The sequence below is a fragment of the Eupeodes corollae genome, chromosome 2, assembly GCF_945859685.1.
Source record: "Eupeodes corollae chromosome 2, idEupCoro1.1, whole genome shotgun sequence".
In the NCBI taxonomy this organism is placed as follows: domain Eukaryota; kingdom Metazoa; phylum Arthropoda; class Insecta; order Diptera; family Syrphidae; genus Eupeodes; species Eupeodes corollae.
Window position 1 is genome coordinate 30,390,556 of NC_079148.1, and position 17,575 is coordinate 30,408,130.

At 34.0% G+C, this 17,575-nt stretch overlaps 1 protein-coding gene across 1 annotated transcript; it reads right to left on the reverse strand.

The window, feature by feature from the left end:
- Positions 1 to 241: 241 nt before the first annotated feature.
- LOC129946122 (V-type proton ATPase subunit d 1) lies at positions 242 to 15,397 on the reverse strand. Its single transcript, XM_056056163.1, has 3 exons — positions 15,097 to 15,397; positions 1,325 to 1,833; positions 242 to 1,259 (listed from the first exon to the last, which is right to left on the reverse strand). Exons 1-3 carry the CDS (start codon positions 15,215 to 15,217, stop codon positions 843 to 845), a joined length of 1,047 nt encoding a protein of 348 aa, XP_055912138.1. The 5' UTR covers positions 15,218 to 15,397; the 3' UTR covers positions 242 to 842.
- Positions 15,398 to 17,575: the final 2,178 nt, after the last annotated feature.

Genomic DNA, 17,575 nt, shown 5'->3' on the forward strand with positions numbered 1-17,575 from the left:
CCTCGTCCATGCAACTCCTACAAAAATCATTTGCAGGGGCTCCAAGTCGAATAGCATGCCTCCCTATTAAGCAGTGCCCAGTCAGGACACCTATAACGTAGCTAATGTGCAATCTACTTAGAGAGATTAATTGTTTTGAATGCCTGGGGCTAAGATTAGGCCAAATTAGTTTTGTCGCTGTTTTAGTTTTGTTTTGTTGCTATTAAAAAAAAACATTTTTTTCTAAATGTAAAACAGACCATTCGCAAAATTCAACGAAATTTTTATTTTTATACAACACCAAGAGAATCAGAACAGAAAATTAAACAAAATATAACGTTTTTGGTTTAATCTGTTAGTTAATATAAAACAAACAAATTTAGATTATTCTTTTTTTTATAGTTTACATGGTTTGTATTTATAATATGAACATTCTAGAATATTTACAAAGAAAAAACAAATACTTTTATAAAAAAAAAAAAACAAATAAACAAACAATAACATCTTTTTTATCGTCAAACAGAGTTTTTTTTTCAAATAATACTATGAATTTAATCATTTTAGTTGATAATAATTTTGATAACTTTTATAAACATTTCTTTTTCTGATTTTTGATTTTATTCCAATCTCGGTTTGGTGGATACAAAGGAATGTCAGGACTCATGAAACAAGTGTGTGTGTTTGTTTGTGTGTATGGTTGTGTATGCACATAATTTAGTTGTATTCTTTGTTTACTTTATTAATTTTAGTATAATATATATATATATTTATATTCACACAATAAAAGACAACAAATTCCAATAAGTTGTTTGTATATTTGTTTACGTTATTAATAATTTTTTTAATAAATGAACTGAACTCATTTAAAAGATTGGAATGTAGTTGTCGATCTTCGCGCGATGTTTTTGTGCGACACACTCGGCAATCCAAACGATGTTTCGGCATTCTTGTTCTTTGAGCTTCAAATAAGCGTAGAATACACCAAAGTGGAACTGTTGCAAAAACGCGTAAACGTTCAATTTGACTTCGTGTTCGAAAAATTTGTCTTCGAGAGTTTTATCACCAGGGTTCTGTCCAGAACCATCGAAGAGGGCAGCATACTCTGCGTAATATTCAGCAACAGCTTTCACTTGATCAGGGTCATCGGCCCTTGCCAAAGCAGCTAGACCATCTGGGTTCATTTTACCACAACGTGGGTACAACTTGGCACGATCGTCCTTGGACAGCTCAGTTCCAAAGGAATTGATAGTAATGATGATTGCACGACGATCAGCTTCAAACTGAATTTGTATGTGATTTTTTTAAATTTAAAAACAAAAAAGATTTAAAATTTTTGAAAACTCACAGCCAAAATTTCACACATGACATCTGTGGTAGATCCACCAATCTTTTTGCAGAACTCATAGAAAGCCTCCAAATAGGCCTTGTACAATGTATTACGAATGATTTCGATATTCATTTCATCCAAGTCCTGCTCGGAAATACAATCGACAAAGAATGGGGCAAGTGGAGTATCGACCAAGACGGCATTGTACAGCTCAGCTGGAGTAGCAGCCACATGAATGGCTTCCATTTGTTCAAAACTACCCAAGGGATGACATTTTGGGATAAGTTCAGAAATTGGTCTCTGATGGAGGGTACCAGTGATGAGTAGAATAATGTTATCAATCATGTAACCATAAGTGATGAAATCCAAGAAGCTAGCCAAAGGCTCTACAGCATGATTGCGCAAGTGCTGGAACTCAATAACGAGTTTCTCTCGTAGTTTGTCATCGATAACAGAAACAGAAAGTGGCGAAGGTTCGTTAGCGAGGAAAGAACCATAATCAGTGCCTTGAAGGTGGAGTTTCAAATCTGAGAAAAGAGAAACAAAATTATTAAAACACTTTGCTGCATACGTACATACATATGTACATACAGTCGTGGTCGTACAATTAAGCCACAAAACGAATGTACCCTATTCTCTTCAATAAAGCTTTCCTGTATCACTGTAGATATTTTTTCAAAATGTATGAAACTATTTTACTATTGTTAAAAATTAAAATATTTAATTGATAACAGTTATGGGAAAAAATAAAACCTCTACTCCATGTGAAAGAAAAATGCTTGTATGCAAATTACTAAGTTTTGGTAGAGGTAAATTTAGGAACGCAGTTCAATATTTTAAAAAACCCCAAACCTTTGAGAACATAACTCGAAAAAATCAACGAAAAACGATTCCGACTGAGGACAGAACATAAGTTAGGCTTTCTAAAGTGGATCCATTTTTAACATACGTTTAATTAAGAGCCCAAATAGAGGAGAACTATGATTTACAAAAAATTTGAATGGACGAATCGCTAGACGTAAGCCCAACCTGTCAAAAAAATCTTGCTCGAAGAATGAGGTTTGCTAAAGAACACCTTTAAAAAAGTCAAAATTTTTGGAATTTGGTCGTGTGGAGCGACGAATCCAAGTTCAAAATTTTTGGCAGTGACGGAAGACAGTATGAGAGGCGTCCTTCATTAAAAGAATTGGACCCGAAATAAACAAAAAAAACTTAAAACATGGAGGGTATTTCGTGATGTTTTGGGGATGTTTTACATCATCAGGAGTTGGTCCATTGGTGCAAAATCATGAAAATATGAGAGGAGAAATGTACACGGACATTCGGACAGTCATTTAAATAGGGATTATGCTGACAATTTACCGTTAGCCTGGATATTTCAACACGAAAACAACCTAAAGCATTGTTCTCGGGTCGTTAAATCCTGGTTTAAATCAAATTCAATCAAAGTCCTGGAGTGGCCTGCTCAAAGACCGGATCTGAACCGCAGTTGCGGCTAGAAAACCTACCAATAAGGCTACTCTTTGGAACATTCTAAAAGAAGAGTGGTCAAAAAATAATTTTTTTAATAAATATGATTTAAAATCATGAAAATGAAAATAAAAATAAACCAGCATAGGTGTTCATATATGCGTTTCGCCCCGATGGGTTGGGCTCACAAGAAGATGACCATTACACCTTGTCTTGACGCATATTTTCTCGAATAAATCGAGACTCCATATAATCCGAGCTACATACAGCTACTGTATATTATATAGTTGCTACAAGTCTTCAAAGAAGATAGATTATAGCTATTTTTATTGCCTTGCTATGGGACTTTTCAAGATGAAAAAAATGAATCCTGCCCAGTGTTCATTGCTTGCACGTACAATGGAAAAAAGATCAGCAGAAATAATAAAACAGAAAGGATATTCAACTAAATACTAGCTGCATAGAAGGTGTTCAGATCAGAATAATAATCTAAACAGAGCTTAAAAAAAACTCTTGTACATGATTATACTTTGAAGTGTAGATGTCTCTTTCATTATACCAAATTAATTTGTTTAAATCGGAAGCCACATCTCTATATTTCTTTTTCTGTATCCTTCTTCTTGATTCAACCTTTAACCGAGTAAGACCTACCTAAGAAATAAAAATTGTTAAAACTACCACAACGATTCTTTTATTTCATCGTAATCATTGAGCAACCAGCGGGGATATATCATATCCCAACATTTGGTCCTACGAACCGTATAATATATTCGTATATTTATTCATCCATCAACGAGATATCAAAATTCTTGCTTATAAATTTATCAACCATTACATTCAACAAGACAAGAAAAATCATCTCTAAATCAACTATCGAGTTCTTGGAATCACACATTAACCCACATGCTTCTTCGAACAAAACCATCAAACAGAAAACAACTTGCTTCGAAGTGGAACACCAGCTCTCCATCAACCATCAACCTGATAAAAACTCAATTCATTCATCAATTTGTCTTAATAAGCATCTGAAGATCATTGCGCAAAGATCTCCAAATTTTGTTAACGAGAAAAAGCAAACTCTACTCTATGAACCATCATCAGTGTTGAAATCTACAAGCAATTCCCTTAATTGCTCACAATCGTCATTGACCCAAGCCCTGATCAGTGCATCAAATCTATCATCATCTTGCTCCACCACCGCCGCAATCAATTTAATCCGCTCTACGATCATCGCCTCGCACCTTGCTTCACAAGCTGACCACACAATTGAAGAGATCACAATTGCAGAATCAGCATAATCATACACAACGCCTCTCACTTTCATCGCACCATTATCAGTCATTATCAGCTTCTCAACAACAACCGATCTTAACCTGCGATCATTATCAGAGTTATTTCTTTTATGAAGACAGCTTTAAAAGAAAATAAAAGAAAAAAAAAAAATCAACACCACTTTTATCATCGAACAGCTAAAGGGAGATTAGTAAATTGCGAGAATCATCATAAAAACTTCATAAACAGGTGCGTGCTTTATTTAAATTCAGTGCATTTATATTAAATCTATATTTAAAAAGCATTTTTATTTTATAAAAGCCTTTTGCGCTTTAAAAAGTAATTGATTTTATACATATTTGATAGTGTTTCGATCCGAAAGTTTAAGTGCTGGTTTTGCATAAAGTTTGACAACATCGTTTCCTTTAAGTTAGATAAGTTTTGTACGTTTTCGCGCCCATAACTTTGAGGTTAGAAGTTTTCTGAAAAGTATGACTATGCTAGCTAATTTTATTGTTGTTGCTGACCAATTGGTTCAATTTCAATCTTCCTATCAGGAACTTCCTATTGTGGACAAATCCATTACCTACTTAGAAACCTCTAAGGAGGAATTAAAGATAATTTGGTCAAATATTAAATCATGCTATAGTGCTTGTTTAGCAGAAGATGATCAGGAAAACATAGAATCTATTAAAGCTAAATATAGGACTTCGTCAAATACATATATAACTATTCTAAGTGAAATTATAGACGAATGCAACAAATTGAAACTGATCAAAGAAGACGAGGAAAAACTAAGGTTGAATGCGATTTCAAACAACAATAATCCGTGTATAAAAGTTCCGCCTTGTGACACAGAGATTTTCTTTGGAGATTATCTGACTTGGCCCTCGTTTCGTGACATGTTCACTGCGGTATATATAAACCATCCGAAACTTTGCGCGGTTCAAAAACTCTTTCATCTCCGTGCCAAGACAAAAGGCGAAGCTTATAGTATAGTTTCGAAATTTCCCCTTACAGAAGAAAATTTTGAATTGGCCTGGAAGGCACTTTCTGATCAATATGAAAATCGCAGAATCTTAGTAAACAATCAAATAAAAACTCTTTTTAACCTTCCTGTTTTAACAGCTGAATCTGGCAAAGATATAAGGGATTTACAAAGGAATATTAATGACTGCTTGTCGATTTTAAAGGCCCATCATCTGTCGATAGACTCTTGGGACCCTATTCTGGTTTACCTCTGCTCAAATCGACTTCCTGAAAGTACACTTTCTTTATGGGAGCAGGTAATTAAAAGTCCACGTGATATTCCCAAGTGGGATGAGATGGATACTTTCCTTACTAATAGGTACAGGGCACTAGAAACCGTATCCGATCTTAAGTTTTCTTCAAAACCTAAAGCCCAAACTTACAAACCGCAATCTTCTCAGCTTAATCAAAAACAAAGGCATAAGGCTTTTCATACAAAAATTTATAACTTTAGCTGCAAATTGTGCCAAGATTCTCACCCTCTTCGACTGTGTCCTAAGTTTTTAGAAATGAATGTAGATGAAAGGATTTCTAAAGTTGTCGCTTTAAAATTTTGCCAAAATTGTTTATCGCCTTCTCACGAAGTTAAAACTTGTAAAAGCAATTATCATTGCACAGTGTGTAAAAAGAGGCATCATTCACTCTTACACAACTCACATGTTCAAACTCAGTCCGTTTTATCAACTTCTACCCCCGAATTTAAACCACAACCAATACAGTCTACTGCACCTATCAGTTCTCATCAAGTTAATTCTAGTTTTGCTCAAAACAATCAACGAATCCTTTTGGCCACAGCCTTGATTAATATCTTTCATTTAGGAAATACGCACACTTTACGAGCGCTTATTGATAGTGGCTCAGAAGTAACATTATTATCTGAAGAGACTCAACGAAAATTAAGATTGCCAATAAAACCAATTCAAGCACAGATTACAGGTATGAGTACCGTTGTTACTGCACATTCTACAAAACTGTGCACCCTCTGCATCGGTTCTAAGTATATACCATCTTTTACATTAAGTGCAAACGCAATTGTATTGGAAAAACTAACCGATGATTTGCCCTCGTGTTTAATACTTCCTGAAGAAGTTACAGATCCTCTCGATTTCAATCTTGCAGATCCATATTTTTATGAGAGCTCTAAGATAGATATAGTCATAGGTTCTGACTTATACCCTTCAATTATTAGCGAAGGTGTCAAACGTGACATTTTCGGATCACTTATTGCTCAGAATACCATATTTGGCTGGGTACTTTCCGGTCCACTTAGGCACGAAAGATTCAAATGCAATACAACTATTCTATCTCATTTTTATGAAACTTCAATCGATGAACAAATCTCAAAATTTTGGGAGATCGAAGAGATTCCTGACAAACCAATTCCTTCTCATGAAGATGAAATTTGCGAACGTTTGTATTCTGAGACAACAACCAGAAACGCTGAAGGTCGTTATATTGTACGCCTTCCATTTAAAAACCCAATTTCAACCCTCGGACATTCCAGAAACATTGCTCTAAAGCAATTTATTCGCATGGAAAATTCGTTAAAAAAAAATCCAGAGTTTCATGGAAAATATAATGAGGTCCTTGAAGAATATGCCACATTAGGGCATATGAAGTTTGTTCCATCTGAGGAACTTATAAAAAACAACCAAATCTGTTCTTATTATCTACCACACCATTCTATAATAAAGGCTGATAGTACCACAACCAAGATCAGAGTCGTTTTTAATGCTTCTAGCGTATCAACTAATGGAACTAGTCTCAACGACATATTATATACAGGGCCATCCTTACAAAGTAACCTCATGACTCTTATTTTGAAATGGCGGTTTTACCAATTTGTTTTCAACGCGGACATCGAAAAGATGTACCGCCAAATACTTGTCCATCCCGAAGACACTACATACCAAAGAATTTTATTCCGTAGATCGGGGGATAGCAATATTGAAGACTGTGAGCTTAAGACCGTTACCTTTGGTGTTAACTGCGCGCCTTATTTAGCTATTCGTACACTCTTACAATTGGCAGATGACGTGCAACAAACTTTTCCTCTCGCTTCTGCTATCCTTAAAAATGAATTTTATGTTGACGATGCTCTGTCCGGAGCCCATGACATTGCAACTGCTTTAGAGGCACAACGTCAACTCTCTGAAGCTTTAAGTTCAGCTGGATTTTCTTTACGGAAATGGACATCAAACTGCGCAGATTTGATTAAGCGTATTCCTGCTTCAGATCGTTATGATCAAGATTTTCTTAAATTAGAAGATAGAAGCATTTCTAAAACACTTGGAATCAAGTGGAATGCGAAGTCCGATTCTTTTCATTTCTCCTTCCAAGCATTGAAGGAAGATTATCTTTTAACCAAAAGAGCAGTTCTCTCGATAATTTCGAGACTTTTTGATCCCGCAGGATGGTTAGCTCCCATAATCATCACTGCGAAAATCATAATGCAGCAAATTTGGCGTGACGGGACGTCCTGGGACACACCCCTTGTGCCCCTAACGTGTCACCGCTGGAAAGTCTTCTTCGCTAATCTTCCTGAGATAAGCAATATTCAAGTACCTCGATGGATAGATTACAAACCAGCAATTCCAATCCAAATTCATGGATTTTCTGACGCCTCCGAACAAGCTTATTCAGCAGCCTTTTACATACGAGTCCAGCAAAGCGAAAACAGTTGGTCTTGTCATCTTTTATGCTGCAAAAGCAAAGTTGCTCCAGTAAAACAGTTGGCTCTGCCAAGGCTTGAACTATGTGGGGCCGTCTTATTATCTAACCTTTATAAAAAGGCTATAACTGAACTTGTCTGTTCACAACATGAATTATTTTTATGGACAGATAGCTCTATTGTATTGTCATGGCTAAACAAACCACCATATACATGGAAAACCTTTGTTGGCAATAGAGTTTCACAAATTCAAACAAATACTCCCAACGCAAAATGGAACCACGTTCGATCAGTGGATAATCCAGCTGACCTACCAACACGCGGCTTATCTCCCAAGGAACTTCAGTCGAGTAACTTATGGTGGCATGGACCATCATGGCTCTGTCAATCTTCATATGAGTGGCCTAAATCTGAACTAAACCACATTGAAGACATTAATCTTGAAGAAAGACCTTTGAAATCATACCAAACATCCTTAAAACCGAATGTCGATAACATCGTAGAAAGATTTTCGTCTTGGCCAAAGACCTTACGTGTAGTTTGTTACATACTTAGATTTTTTCAAAGAACCCATGGCCCTCTGAGAAAAAACTTTTCGTACTCATCTCTAATAATAAACCAAGATGAAATAACTAATGCTAGAAATCGACTTATTCGCTTAACTCAATCGATTTATTTTCACGAAGAATATCAAGCTCTTTCAAAAGGTGAACTTATCCCACGGAAAAGTTCCTTAGCTTCTCTTAATCCCATGATAGATCAAAACCAAATAATGCGTTCCAATAGCAGACTAACATCATCCACTCTTTCTTTTAACGAGAAGTATCCAATTATCTTACCTTATCAAGCAAAATTATCACTGCTACTTGTTGAATTTGTGCATGATATATCACTTCACGGTGGAAATCAACTAGTGGTGCGCTTGATAAGATGTGAGTTTTGGATACCAAAAATTAAAAATCTGGTGAAAAAACATATTAAGTCCTGTAAAGAATGCATTATCCACAAAAAACAAACGCAAAGTCAGATTATGGCTGCACTACCCCTTGAAAGAACCCAAATCTCATCACCTTTTACTGTCACGGGCTTGGATTTTGCAGGCCCCTTTTTAATAAAAAGTTTCGCTGGACGAAACTATCGAACCACGAAAGGGTATGTCTGTCTCTTCGTATGCTTTGCTACCAAAGCAATACATCTGGAAGCTACAAGTGACTTGACGTCCCAAGCATTTTTGGCGGCCTTGAATAGATTCATTGCGCGACGAGGTATGCCTAAGACGATATATTCAGATAATGGAACAAACTTAGTGGGAGCCAGTAAAATTCTGGCAAACGATTTTAAGAAATTCATTACTTCTCTTTCTCCAGAAGTTTCACGGCAATATAAAAATAGAAATCTTGAATGGAAATTCATTCCCCCCGGTGCACCTCATATGGGGGGTTTATGGGAGGCTGGGGTAAAAAGCTTCAAGCTTCACTTTAGGAAAGTTGCGGGTACTAATAAGCTTACTTTTGAAGAGTTTTCGACTCTTCTTACCAGAATTGAAGCTTGCTTAAACTCCAGGCCCATCTCCTCCATATCAGAAAATGCAACCGACATTCCTCCATTAACTCCAGGTCATTTCCTTAGAGGAGGACCTCTATTAACTCCTCTAGAACCTGCTTCAGATGAAAGCTCCCTAAGCTGTGTTAAACGATGGGAAAAGGTTCAAGTTTTGCATCAACAATTCTGTCAACGATGGAAAAACGAATATTTAAAGGAAATGAACAAAAGATATAAGTGGAAATTTCCCAACAGAAATATAGCAATCGATGATCTAGTTGTCATAAGAGATGCAAATCTTCCCCCAAATGAATGGCGTTTAGGTCGAGTAGTTAAGGTCCATCAGGGATCAGATAGTCGAGTACGTGTCGTGGATATAAGAACTCAGAATGGAGTTATAACCCGTCCAATAGTGAAACTTTGTGTATTACTACCATCTTAAAGGACTTCAATCAATTTCGCGTAACATATTATAATTGGAGAATTTGTATATTGCACTGATTTTGAATATCGCTAGCCTCCTTATATTGTCTTTATGTTATATTTAATTATATTACAAAAAATTGTGTACTATTCAAAACTTATAATAATTGTAATTTAAGATAATCATTTATTATAATTATGTAAGGGGTACTTCCGAACATTTTTTTTTTCTTTATTTAATTTTTATTTTGAATTTTGTTTAAACTTTTAATGAATTGTATATATCTTACAGCCGTTGCTGCAAGGCGGCCGGTAATGTTCAGATCAGAATAATAATCTAAACAGAGCTTAAAAAAAACTCTTGTACATGATTATACTTTGAAGTGTAGATGTCTCTTTCATTATACCAAATTAATTTGTTTAAATCGGAAGCCACATCTCTATATTTCTTTTTCTGTATCCTTCTTCTTGATTCAACCTTTAACCGAGTAAGACCTACCTAAGAAATAAAAATTGTTAAAACTACCACAACGATTCTTTTATTTCATCGTAATCATTGAGCAACCAGCGGGGATATATCATATCCCAACAGAAGGTAAAAAAAGTTGCCCTCAATAGGGTTAGTTATTTATAAACGTACTTCATACAAATCGATTAAAACAACATATCATTACTGTAATAAGTTTTTCAAAGATATTTTTTAAAAATAAAATATTATCTGGACTTCGTTACTAAATTTATATTTTGCATAAATAAATTAATTTATCATTGTATTAAGTTTCTTCATTTTAACGAAATCTTTTGCTATGTATTGATGGCTTAATTGTATGACCACGACTGTATGAAGTAAATAAATGTTACTTAACAACAATTGCTGTTATTTTATGGAATTCAGTTTGCCAATAAACCTGTGGTTAATGGTTGTTAAAATTGGATCATGTTTTAACATATTTTTATTACTAAAAGTCCCTATTATTAAAATTAAATTATTCCCATTATTTTATGTTCTATTAAACTAATTTAACACTGGTCAAGAAGGTAATATACATAGTAATCAAATTTAACTATTTTAAAAGTCTTTACCTACCATAGATTAATCTTAAAAGAACGCTAAAGCATTTAAGATAAAACGGTTCTTTACATAAAAACACAAAACGACACGATATTTTTAAACCTACTACGATAGCGTAGACTTAAGGTTATAACATTAAGTTTTTGGAGTGTATTGAAAAAAAAATTATGCTGAAAATGGATATTTTTGAGCACATATAGATACAATCGCAGTTTGGATCCAAAATTAGCATTCAAAATAACAAAACGAATTATTCAACAATGTATGCAAATTAAATTGAAGGTATTTCAAAACTTCAAATAGAGTCAATTGGAACCCCATTAGTCATCTCATAACTAATAAGAAATTACAAAGACTAAGTGAGATACTTAAATGAATAAAAATGTATCTAGAAGATAGATTTGTACTTTCAATATCATCATACAATTAATTGGTAAGAGATATGTTGTGTTTCAACACAGTTTTTTTTTTTTTGTTAAAAGACGTTGTCTTTAGCCCATTTCGAATATAATATTTAAAAAAAGGATGAAGTAATAGAAAAATCTAAAGGTAAGATTCGAATTCAGGACATTTTAATTTTTAAAAAAGCGTTGTTTTGTTCGTGCACCAACAAAAATACCTAATTTTGTCAACCAGTGTAATAACTTAACTTTTATTCTGAAATTGATAGAAATAGAAGAGCAGAAGAGCATATTGGCTAATACACCAAAGTTTCTTTGAAACGCAAACAACAGGTGGGCGGCGCTTGAAACATGCATGGTTGTCAGGAATCTATGGATAAATACATTCAAATGGAAAACAAGATACTTTTTGCAACTTGAAAGTGCATAATTATCATTATTGGTAGGTATCTTAACGGATCTCAACTCATTGGATACCCATATGAGCCGAATGAGTATTAGCTTGTCTGGGCTCCCGGAAATTACGCCAGAAAATTTTTAAGAAAAAATGCCTGAAATTCCGAAATTTTGCCAGAAAAATTTGGGATTTTTTCCTAGGAAAAAAAGCCAGAATTTTGTATGAAGAATTTTCTGGCGTTTTTTCCAAAAAAAATTCTGGCGTTATTTTCGGGAGCCGCTTGTCTGATTTATTTAAGAGGTGCGAAGTCGAGGAGAGGGAGGGGGTGGTGGCCTTTCATATTTTTCATTTTTAATTCTTTTCTGCGAATAGCCAAGTCCAGCCAATAAAGGAATAACTATACTAGGAAAATACTTTTTCTACGAACTATGCAACGCACGTCTCATCCTTGCCACCTAAGAAAATTATAATGTGGTGCAATTTATGTGAAATGTCCATAAAATGACAGAAAACAAGAAGAAGATATTAAATGTTTCTCACTCTGCAATTATTTATTTTTAAATATTTGTATGTTCACTTGAAATGATTGAATGTACATATTTTACACATGAATCGTCTTAAGCACAACTATGTTTTAGTTTATTTCGGAGTTTACGGATTTAAGTTTTAAGTTTAAGATCACACTAACCAGACACACCTTTTTAAACAGATTGATAACAAGTCCAGTAATATACAGTAGTGGTCATGAAAATAGCAGTGCTGGTCACATTTAATTAGATTGTCAATTATTTGAATAACGGAAATTCTAACAACAAAAAAATGAACATGTTACTTGCATCTAAAGGTCTTTCGTTTTCATATTAGAGACTTTTAGCTTGAAGTTATACTCTACATTATCCGGTGAACACCCATTATCTCAAACTCTTTGGATATAGAGTGTAAAAAATTAGTAAGTATTAGCTCAAAAATAAACAATGGGACGGTCAAGACACAGCACCGAAGAAATTCGAAAACTGCGTTAAGAGGGAAAAATCTACCAAAATATTCAAGACATCGTAGGCTGCTCAGCAAAAATGGTCAGTAACGCCATAGAATATCAAAATAAACCGAAAACGCGAGGCCCAAAAACGATGACTACTGAAAGAACTGACAAAAAAATTGTTCAGTTAGCAAAACAGAACCCCTCCATAAGCCCTAGGAAAATAAGAAATGGTCCTCGACTGTCTGTTAGCACTGTCACAATACGAATACGTCTTTTAGAAGCGAAGTTACCAGACCGAAGTCCACGCAAGGTACCATTCTTGACGAAACGGCATGTGGCAAAGAGAATGGAGTTTGTTAAAGCGCATAGAGATAAGGCAAAAGAGAAATGGAGACCCTAAAATTCAGCATACGATCCACGCTACACTATAAAAGCAGTGAAGCATGGTGGAGGAAAAATTATGATATGTGATTGCTTTTCATACTACTTGGTCGGGCCTATTTATCTCATGGGGGGTATAAGGGATGCAACCGAGTATGTGAACATTCTCGAGGAGGTTGTGTTCTATGCTGAGGAGGAAATGCCGTTGGTTTGGGTATACCAACAAGACTATGATAAAAAGGATACGTCAAAAAAGGCAAAACCATGGCTTGCGCAGAAGAAGTTATCCGTTATAGAGTGGCCCGCTCAATACCCCGACCTTAATCCCTTCGAAAATTTGTGGGATGTTAAGAACGCAGTTCATAAAGAAAAACCCAAGAATACGAAAGACTTATGGGAAGCAGTGCGTGAGTCGTTGAACGCAATACCAGTCGAGATGTGTCAGGTTTTAGTGGACTCGATGCCACGTAGATGCGAAGCATCATAAAAAATAATGGTTATGCAACAAAGTACTAATTGTAAGCTAACATTATTTGTATACTTTCATATAACTTATTACAGTTTTTCTTACTTCTTACGTAATAGACCTAGTACTTTGTCATGATCTGCTATTTTTATGAACAGCCATATATTTAAAAAAAAAACGGTTTTTACCTTTGTCTTTGTCACAAGCTTACGGTAAAAAATCGATAATACTTATTTTCTGTTATTATGAATAAAATATTTTAGTTTGTTATTAGAAGTTTAATTAAATATTTTATTACGTTGATATTGAAGGGCTTTTAGTTTTATTTGGAGAGCACTGCTATTTTTATGAACACAACTGTAGTTGTTATTTTAATACTCAAATTTCGAAGAATTTTTTTTAACTTTAAAAAAGGTTTTATAAAATAGTAAAAATACACGTCAATCTTGAAGTACCGGGAATACCATGCTAAAGGTTATTTCAAGGTTAACATCTTTAAACAATTAGACTAAATTTATAAATAAGTTTATTTGATTAAACAAAAATGTAAGTTAATTAAAAATGTACAACTCAATACTTATTGCAATTCTATTATTTTATGATTATATTATTTAATCAAATTTTGAGTTCTCTATCTGATGAAATTTTAAGAAAATTCTTCGCTATAGCTCAACCCCGAGGTGAATTATACTCAAGAAATTTTATTAAAAACAAACAATTAATTCTCAATCTATTTTACAAACAAAATATTCGTATCTGAGCTTGTGTTATACAAATTGTAAGTATTTATTGTTTGCATGTTTTCTCATCCCAAAAAAATACAAAAACGGGAAGGAAAAAGTTAAAGCATTATTTTCATATATTTATTCCTACTAAGTTATTTCAAAGCGATAATTAATTTGAAGTTAACTTAAAATAATTAATTTCAATCAAACTACCTATTTGTAATCATTTTATACTTGCGTATACTTTAAAAAATTTAAAAAGAGGACATTTCAATATAAGTATGTAAATTTAAAGTCTCGGTCTGAAGCTTCTTCATCCTCGGAACCAGCGGGTTACAGCTCAAAATAACTAATTTTCTGATCGAATATACCTATTTGTTACTGATAAAATAGATTTGTTAGGAATTATGGGAATAGTTGTTCACATAAATTAAATTTAAAGTTGGAAAGAGAATTGTGTGAATCGACAAGATAAAACCGTTTATACTTTTTGAAGGAATAAGGTCAAACTCACATCCTTCACGTTCCATTAAATTTATCTACTTAAGGTCATTGTCCAATGTTTACTCATTTAAGGATGACCCAAAAAAATACTCCAATCGACGATATCTACTTTCACATTTTATAATTCATAACCGGAGATGAAAAAGTCATACATTTTTTTTTTCTATCCCCACATCACAAGTCTCTTTTAATTAAAACCAGAAAAATATCCTAAACAATACTTTTGTATACACAAAGTGACTAAAGAGTTATCTCGGTATTATTACATTTCAAATGGGAGTGTTTGTCAATTTTCACAGCACTCAGCTTGTGTCACATGACCCAATCACCAGTGCGAATTTAATCTTATGTTCCAGTGATTTATTTTATATGCAAACTTTTCAAATTTCAGTTTAAAATTTAATCAATATACTATATTTCGAGCAATAAGATATTTAGGGTTTTAGTAATTTTACCTTCTAATGTCTCACACTGCACCAAATTTAAGTAATCAGCTTGTTTTAGTATTCCACACTTGAATCCACGACAAAGCCCTTCAAGGTAGCCACCATCGATATTGAACATAAAGCCAGTCATTGTTGTAAATGGTTTTGGTTGGACTGGAAATTTAGTAGTTTGATGAAATTTGTTTTTTCTCTTTAGTTTTTTTGTAGAAACTGATTTTGAAATTCCACAAAATGTGATTTTTAGGAATTTTTTCACTTCTTATCGACCAACCACCACACAAATGTCATATGACCACAAATTATTTTTTTCTTCACAGGCCTTGCCTTGACGTTTACGTTATTCGTTGAATAAAAAAACCCAACGAAGATTTGATGTGTTGAATAGAAAAACTAAAAATATTGAACAGAGCATTGGACGCGTTCGATGGGCTGTTCTTTTTCTGATGCAAATTATTAACTGAATTCTTTAAATCCAAATATTTGAATAGGCAAACCGAAATAAAATTCATATTAATTTTTTGTGTTTTGGTCACCATGCAGATCGCTTAGATTTGCTCTTATCTTTACTCAAATGCTAACTCAAGATTATTGTCCGTTAATGGATTTTAAAGCGGAAAACACAAAGCTACTTTTGTGTTAGCGCTGACAATCGTTACGCTTCTATACTTTCGATTGTACTTTGATTGACATCTGTCATCAAATAACAATTCCCAAATTAAATGTGTTTTTAAATTTTGATTCTCTCAAAATAATAACAAATATCATGGATCTCAATAAAAAAAGTGCAAAAAATTGCATTTATTGGGAAAATAGCATATGCAGCATATTCTGCATACGAAAACTATATCGATCTACTTAAAGAAGAAGAAAAAGAAAAACAGAAAAGACGTTGGTGGGTTCGTGAACTTAATCTAACAAGAGATGAGACCGGTTTCTTTGCCAAGAATTTTGAACAAATGAAAGAACGGGATCCAGAGCATTTTTACAAGATTATAAGAATGTCTTACCACTCTCTTGAAATCCTTGGAGCTCTTATTGAGCCCCACTTGGAAAAAACATGTTGGATAAAACCGATCGAACCGAAAGCTCGATTGTTTTTGGTTTGATGTAGGTTTTTAGTATTAATTCTTGTATTATTTTATTAAATAGAATAATTCTTCAGGTATCTGTCACAAGGAGTACCAAAACAAGTTCTTGCCTGGATGTTTCGAATAGGTTATTCTACGGTAGCAAGCATCATATATGAAACATGTGACCTACTGTGGGATCATCTTATGCCCTTTTATTTAACCCCACCTAGTCAATACGATTGGAGACGAATCGCTTCGGATTTTGAAGTTATCTGGAATTTGCCTAACTGTGTTGCTGCGATAGATGGCAAACATGTGAATATTCAATGTCCTCCTGGTGCTGGATCAGAATATTTGAACTATAAGAGTCATAACTCCATCGTACTTCTTGCCTCTTGTGATGCAAACTATACGTTTACTACGGTAGACATCGGAGCATACGGAAGCCAGAGTGATGGTGGAATTTTCAAAGACTCATCTTTTGAGAGGAAGATTATTGCCGGTGATATCAATTTACCTCCGCCTAAACTTGTGCTTTGACTATCTATGTCCTTATTATATGGTTGGAGATTCTGCGTTCCCATTATACCAAATTATACATGGTCTTTGGCGAAGTGAGATTGCACCACTCTCAACATCCAGGTCATTGTGTTCCAATAACTCGTCTCAAGCTGCCTTTGTTATGAGAGATAAGATAAAGGAATATTTATTTGAAAACCAAATATAATAAAAATATACATACATATGTATGTATATATACATATTTATAATTTAATATTATAACTGCATTTGTCATCAAAATAAATCATAAAAATTCAAAAATGCACATACATATCAATTTTTTTATGAAATTTGCCCTCTATCCCGGGAGGATATTGACTCTCTCCCACTACTATTCGATTTTTTTCTGGTCTAAACTCAATCTACTTGTTGTAGTTTTTGGTGCATCTTATGTAGATGGATACATAAAGTCGGTACATAATGAAAATTAATTTTTTTATCTTCTGCCAAAAAATTGAATTTTAAGCTAAAGACAATCATACAAATTACTTTAGTATCATCCCAAAAATCTGTTCAAAAAATCCAATAAAGAACTTTCATAAATTAGTAGGTATTTATTATTAAAAAAGGAACTTCAGAAATCACAGATCTGGTACATAGCTATACACAAAATTCACGAATCACAGATCTTTATAGCACATTTTGAGCTCATATAAATAATGAGCTCATAAATAATAATAAAAACTTATTTGTCGTTGACAGACTGTAACAGCTCATTATTTATGAGCTCAAAAATTTGGGAATGTAATCGAATCCTAGTTAATTCCGGCAACCTCTTCATCTTATTCCCCATGTTTTGCATGAACTACAAGTCTATGTCCTCATTGGCAGGCTCAGTAAGATGAGAGAGGTGCTCA